The following is a 7,813-nucleotide window of genomic DNA, read 5'->3' on the forward strand; positions in this document are numbered from 1 at the left end:
TGTATTATGTAAAGACAAAAATGTTATTACAAAAAGAAAATATTGTACAATGTTATCGCGCAATGTGTTTGCAGAAATATCAATAAAAATAATCTTATATTCACATATGTAATCCTTATATCGATATTAATAAAGGGGCGATAAGTCAGCTTTTGTTTTTAGGAGTTGTCGCGTGCCGTACCTGAGCGTGCCAACTTTAGACGATCTGATTAGTTAACTTTAAACACTTATAATTCAAAAACTATTATGGTCTCAACATTTTGGTATTGGAACTTTTATCTTAAAATGATCTCAGGAATCTACTCTTAAACGTTAGTCCGGTCATTACGGGACACCCTGTATGTATATTAATAAATAAAAAATTAACTATACTCAAAAATAAGTATTACGAGACAAATCTAAATCTTAAAAATCACTTTTACAGATACTACATATGTATTTAATAAATAGAATTTTATTTTATTTTTTGTGATTGATATTGATTTTACGCAAAATCTAAGTTATATAAAACTTTAATTTAAAATAAAAATTTAAAAATAATTTAAAATAAAAATAAAGCATAAGAACTTGATGTACTTGAATCGCATTTAATCAAATAAAAAAATTGTGATCAAAAGATTTAGAAAAAGGATTTTATTTAAAAAAGTATTAACCAAAATGTAGCCAATCATATAAGAAAAAAAATGAAAATAAATAATTTGAAATATTGACTCAATGATGACAAAAAGAAACATATAAGGACAGGTAATTTTGTCCTATAATTTCGCAAGTGTATTTTTTCATTTAGAAAATATTATTAGAAAATATTAAACGCATGTTAATATACGTATATATATTTACCCGCGTTAAATGGTACGCTGAAAACAAAGCTTTCCGGTTCTATGGAGTGTTGATCCACTGCTCGTTTGTACCACGATGAATCCATGGCTCGTGCATGTCTTTCAGCGAACCGCCTGCGTGTAAATGTTAGAATGGCTGTGCTTAATTATTTTTGCAAGATTTGATAATAAACCGCATTAAATGACTATTGTATTTCAAAATTTTTGACTCAACAATGGACGAATAAACTATTTTATGTATATGCGTATTAGCTCTTAGCAACATAACAACATTTATAGCCGATATTCTTATCATTAAAAATAAGCTCACGGTTGCTCGGCGTTTCCGTCACTTTGATGCTCGTGCCATCGCAAGAGTCCGCTCCTGGTCGCGATGAAGCTCTTGGTGACGCCGAATCTACCCCTGCCCTGACTGCAATTGCAAAACATAGCATGTAAACCATATTCTCGATGGAACAACAAATACGCCATCAGTACGCAATTATTTGTATATTCAGTAGCTGAATTGCAAATTAAACTAATCGCTTTAATCGTGGCATGTGGAGCAATTTCTGATCGACAGCTTGTAGATTTTCTCTGTCGATTAAAATACGGGGAAATAAGTACGAGATGAAATGAAGCCACGAAAACGCTGATTTAACATACCCCAACGGAGTCAGGGTTCTTACGTAAAAATATATCTATCGATTTTCTGTTAGTTTTCTATCGTTTGGCACTTTGAATTAGTTATCGAAGGCAACGACATTTGAATACGAGAATACGTAACGATATTTTAACTTGAGTTTATCGCGTTTAATAATCGCAACATTAATTGCACTGTATGTAGAGCATCTAGTGACGATTAAATGAAAAAAGAAAGTGATTCCTTAATGAAAATTTAAAATACAATTGATAAATAAATCTTTACAATATTAATCACATTTCTTAATTGAATATGTTATGTTTTCTGCACAGAATTTCTTAATTATAAGATTATTTCTTGCTTCGGTTACAACATCATAAATATCTCGTCATTTTCCGAATAAGCGAAGAAATAATCTCGAACCTAATTTAATTGTTGCCGATAACCAAAACAGCCGACTTGATAAAATATTGCTCACTCTCGTTCTCGTTTCATTTTTATTTTCTTGACAAGAAGTTTAACTGAAAACATTACATATTTTTAACAATTTAACCGACTTTACGGCAATAAATATGTAACTTATAGATTCGATCAGAGACGGCAATTTAGAGAACCTTTATTTCTAAATTTCTTTTTTTTCCGCTTCGGACTAATCGTATAAAAAATAGGCTAGTTAAAAAGGATCGACACAAATACATCGGGTAAACTTGAATTTACCTAATGCATTCTCATCTTCTTTCGGTCTATCTATTTTTTACACGGCACTTTTCCGAAAATAGAACGACTATAGTCGACGGCTGCCAAGCGTTCACTTTAGCTCGTATATTGACTATAGTCGACAATAGAAGATCAACAATTTTCCATAATTATTTATCGATATTAAGACTTACAATTAATCTTATCTATTTATATTTAATCTTATATGTTTTAAAGGTTTATAGTAACGAATCGAAAAATATAGTAAAAGTGTTTTTCACTACATAAAACTTTTATTTAAAAAAATAGACAAAGTATTTTTTGTTGGAAAAACACGTTTTTAATAATAAAAAATTAAAATGCAAAATTATTGAACAAAAATACTGAAACAATAATATCGTTCTTTGATAAATTATTATCTGAGATAAAAAATAAGCATTTTTTTATTTTAAACTTGTCATTTTTGATTTACGGTTTAGAGAAAATTTAAATAAAGTTTATTTTTACAAAACTAGACACATCTAAATATGGGAATTGCGTTTTCTTGAAACATTTCTTTGTTATATACAAGGTGTCCGGTAATAACCGTATCAAATCTCATGGGCTGGTAGAGCAGATTAAACTAAACAAAAAAGTCCTCTACCATTTTGCAAAATTCGCAATCGTTAACAAGATATTAAATTTTGAATATGGGCAAATAAACGTGTATCCGTTCGGCCAATCGCTGAAAACCAGCGGTGGGGCGGTTATATCTCGCCGCGTTGCTATGCGCGTGGGGATAGACTCTATCTTTTCTGTTTAGTTTAATTTTCTCTACCAGCCCACGAGATTCGATACGGTTATTACCGGACACCCTGTATAACTTAAAAAAAACTAAAAGTACAAAGAAGTCTTAAAAATAATTGAATCGAAGTGGAATATATTATTAGAAGTATTACTTTAAAACTTCAAATTGATCTTACTATAAATCATAGTGTTTAAGATATCGTAGCCCATTATATTTCAAAAATAATGTTTTGAGAAAAAATAATTTGAAGTCTAGGGATATACATTTTATAATTTTGAATAATTTACTTACAATTATTAATTTATATATCAGCTCTATTTTTGTAACTTTAAACTAGTAAAAAAATGAAAAAAATTTTGATTTTGTGAAATTTTTAAAGTCCTTAAATATAAAATATAAGTCCTTAAATATAAACTCTTTAAATCTACAAACTTTTTAATAAATTACTACCTTAACTTACATTTAGCTTTTACGGTATTTAACTCTGCAAAGATATTCCCTTAATTTCCTTTCTCTTAATATCTATATATACATTATTTTCTTATCCTTCTATAAGGAATCACTGTCTTTCCGACTGTACTATTAGTTTTAATATATATAAAAACGGATGTACTTATAAAGATTATTGTCAAAACATACGCGTACAATTTAATGTAACTTTTTGCGCGTATATTAGTCATATTTATCGTAATCACAAATTAGGCATTCGATTGTAATTTTTACATCTTTGTCCATCCAGATAAAGTAATAAACACATTTTAAATAGTATCATCATATTTTAAATACGATCATCACAAAGTATTACCGTGCATTATCGACAAACATGTTTAACGTGTTAGACAAATAATTGTGCATAATGGATTACCTGTGCAGTAGAGCCATCAGTATGGCAATAGGGCTAGCGGTGGAGACACACAATAATAAAATGTAATAAAAATATGCAATAAATGATAATATTGTGAAATGAAATATTGGACAGTTGCTCATAATTGCACTTGGCATATTACAAAGTAATAACTTTTGTCGCACTGCGATTTTTTTTGTACGATATACACCTATGTTAAAGAAATTGTGCGAGCAGTCTCTCGCTTTTAATATCCTACATATTCATTGCACGTGTATATATAGTTTCTCTTTTTCATACACGTACAGATTCAATCGAATTCCGAACAATACTCGGCGACCGTCAGAAACTTTATCCGTCTATCAATGCTATAAAAAAAGTATGTGTATATTGCAGACTTAAGATTTATTATTTGCTACACCTCACGTAAACAATAATTATGCAAACTATCACGAGCTATATTCAAGGCAAAGTGGCAGTTAAACAATTTGCAAAAGTGACCGGCACTAGGTGGTGCGTGAATGGTAAATCGCGTGCTTTGTGCATTGCTGTGCTCGATTGCAATTTGCAGTTGGTGTATAAATGGGTGAGAATGAAAGATAGACGTGCACTCTTGCTTACTGCCGTCGCGGAACTTACTTCTCGTTTTCTTCTTTATGCATTCTTTGCGATTCCCTCTTATCGAATCCGTCTGTCACCAGAGCATCCAAGACCAGTGATTGCACTAGTTTTTTGTCACCTGAAATGTGACAGTCGTATTAAATCGGCATTATCATCTATTAATTGATACAGCTCAAGAAGTTTAAGATAAGGGGTAATTTTTTTAATGTACCCAATTTTGTGATTTAAATTAGAAAATTAGAAATTTTTTATATATAATGAAATTTATCCAAACAACTTTTATAATATGTCACTGTACAGTATTTTTTAATTCTCTTGTTCTTTAATTTAAATTTAAACATTTTCATATTTAACCGAATAAATTTGCAAATCTGATATCATATTTGTAATTAGTAATTAAAAAAACTTCGATCTACATCTTGTATTAAATTTTGTTTTTTATAAATTATTTTACTTATAATTACGAGAGAAAATTGAAGGGATAGCAACTGTCCTTAAAATGGCTTATTGTTAGTAAAATAGAATTATAGTAAATATGAATCAAATTATTATATGTATTTTTTATAGTTCTACTATATCAAATGAAATCGGAGTATCGCTAGAGTAGGTTTATTTCAGTTATATTATAGTCACACCATCCGTACTTTTTTTTCTCAAAAATAGATAGTGGTCGAAAGTTGGAGAAAAATTTTTCATTACCTATATAAACTATTTAATGGTGGTATTTCAATTTTCCGGAAACTACAGAAGTAGGGTATAAAACCTGGATAAAGTTTGAAATTTTCAATAGGAACATAAGTCAAGTGAAATCATTGAATAAGTTTTAAAAACGAACATCTTTTGCTTCAACTTTTTTTATGTCACTTTCGGATCATGAGAAAAATAAGCAAATGTCATAGATTAAAAATCATTCATATTTCCAGACATTAAATGTTGGGGATTTAAAAATTAAACTTTTTTAAACCAAATTCTATGCAATGAATCGAATAAATGATATTTATGCTTCTAAGAATAAGCTCAGGAAGTAAAGAAAATTGTAGATAGTAAACATTTAAATTTAAAATATAAAAATTTGTATTCAAAGATGTTTCTTTTCAATAGATCTATTCAACGATACCATGTACTCGCATATGTTTTAATTTAAAATTTAAGAGTTTTCTGTACTTCCGATTTATTCCTGAAAAGAGACACAAATATCGAAATATTATCGCACGAGGATTTGATTTAAAAAATTTTAATTCAAACTTCCGATAATATTTGATATCTAGAAAAATGGATGAGTTATAATTTGTAACATTTGCTTATTTTTCTCGTGAATAATATAAAATAGTTTAAGTTATTAACGATAATGGAGCTGTTAAGCCAAGCTAGGTGTAACGTCCTAATAATCTTATTTTGAACTGTGGCGGTAAACAATCTTTAATATTATATAAATACTTGAAGTACAATAAAAATTATTCCAGACGCTTCGATCCTTTTACATAGCGGTCATCCTCAGTGGGAATATAACGAATTAAATAACCAATCTTATAAACATGTAAACGCATTTGCTCGCAATTTATAAAAGTCTGATGTTATACAATTCTTGCCTTGGCTTCTAGATTTTCCAGGAAGCATCATCTTTAGTCCGTGAATAGATGTATGTTTGAATATCCAGAAATCATTAACTGTTGAGAGAGAGCTGCTCTCAACAAAATGGAATATATGGAAAATATGAAGGGTATGCTTAATGATAGAACCACGTATGATATTGTGCCAAAAGACTAAAAAACTTACCGCAGATCTACGATCATTATTATCTTGTTGGAAGGGGAGGAGTTACATTGACACGGACACTTACAAAAAAATTTTAACTACGGACGGCATTCTTCCGAGGGCCTATGGCTTATCAAAGATACATAAAATAGGAAATCCACTCAGAATTATAATCTTTTCTATTAACAGCCCGTTATATGAGTTATCAAAATATTACAACATATAGTACAACATCATGAACTTAAACATTCCGAAACCAGCAAGTTATGTTAAAAATAGCCACCATTAACTAAAAAAGCTGAATGGTTTAATTTTGAAATCAGATGCAGTGTTTGCGTCTCTAGATGCCTCTAGATGTGGTGTCACTTTTCACCAATGTGCCACCCACAGAATTAGCTGTGGAAAGCATTTCTCAGAGATGGCATATGTTTTTAAATTTCACTAACATCCCCCACGATGAATTCATAACTGCTGTTAAATTAGTGTTAAATTCCATGTTTTTTACTTTTGATAACAATTTTTACAAACAAATTTTTGATACGCCAATGGATTATCCTGTGTCTCCTGTTCCACTGTTGCGGATTTTGTATTACAGGACTTAGAATGCAGAGCTCTGTCAATGTTGCTTATCCAATTACCTATTTATCTTAGATATGTAGACATTTTGTAAATGGCCCCGAGAGATAGTCTGAATTGTATATTGAACACGTTTAATTTGTTTCATGAACGATTACCATAGTTCACCATCGAAATTGAGCAGAATGATCGTATAAACTTTTTAAATGTCAGCGTAATTAATAACAACGGTCGGATTATATTTGATTTATATAAAAAGCCTACGTTCTCAGAAAGGTACTTAAATTTGAACTCTAATTCGATAGATCATAAGAGGGATATCATTTTCGGAATGGTGGACAATATTATTTTATTATCCCATCCTCAGTTCCATCAAAAAAATTTTACATAGTTGATTAATACCCTATTAAATAATAGTTACCCCCTAAAGTTTATTTTTGCCACAATATAGAGAAGATTAAAATGTCTCTTTTTTGATCATTCGGAAAATTGTGATAACACTCACAATCTCACCCTAATTGACAACAAAAAGATTCATTTTACTGTTCCGTATGTAAGCTCAATGTCGGAAGAGTTCACTTCGATTGCAAAAAAATTAAATTGTCAAATGGCCTACACTATTCCTAATAATTTGAGAAGTCTTATAGCGACAGGAAAGGACATTTTAAATATAATAGAATGTCTCAATGTGATGTCGTTTATAAGATTGATTGTCTTAATTGTGAGATCATATGTTGGACAAACAATTCACGAATACAAGTCCGACATTAATAAAGAGTGGCTCTCCATCGGTTATTTCGGAACATCGTCTTTTCGAAAGACATGAGTTTGATTGGGATAATATCAGAATTCTAGATAAAGAATCTTCATTTGTAAGAATCATCTTACAATTAGATAAAAAGAATGTATCCGAGATGATAGATATTATAAAACAATCTAGAGCACTAAACAAACAGAGTGATACGGAATTGTTATCTGATTCTTATCTCCCCATCCTTGATTCCTTTTCCACATAATTTCCATCACTCTTCTACCACCCCTTTCACATCCTATCCTCTCCCCAAACCTTGACT

General features: G+C 30.2%; 1 protein-coding gene across 3 annotated transcripts in view; it reads right to left on the minus strand.

The window, feature by feature from the left end:
• LOC105461295 (voltage-dependent calcium channel subunit alpha-2/delta-3) overlaps window positions 1–7,813 on the minus strand; it is a 64,131-nt gene that overhangs the window by 35,223 nt on the left and 21,095 nt on the right. For 2 of the 3 annotated variants that reach the window (XM_011707787.1, XM_011707786.1), the window contains 4 exons: window positions 4,428–4,527; window positions 3,810–3,842; window positions 1,150–1,251; window positions 841–953 (listed from right to left, as the gene is read on the minus strand). In XM_011707787.1, coding sequence (XP_011706089.1) covers window positions 841–953; window positions 1,150–1,251; window positions 3,810–3,842; window positions 4,428–4,527 — 348 coding nt within the window. The remainder of the gene's footprint in view (window positions 1–840; window positions 954–1,149; window positions 1,252–3,809; window positions 3,843–4,427; window positions 4,528–7,813) is intronic. The other variant, XM_011707788.1, reaches the window with a different exon arrangement.

This window comes from Wasmannia auropunctata, unplaced genomic scaffold (genome assembly GCF_000956235.1).
Source record: "Wasmannia auropunctata unplaced genomic scaffold, wasmannia.A_1.0 LD294819.1, whole genome shotgun sequence".
NCBI lineage: Eukaryota > Metazoa > Arthropoda > Insecta > Hymenoptera > Formicidae > Wasmannia > Wasmannia auropunctata.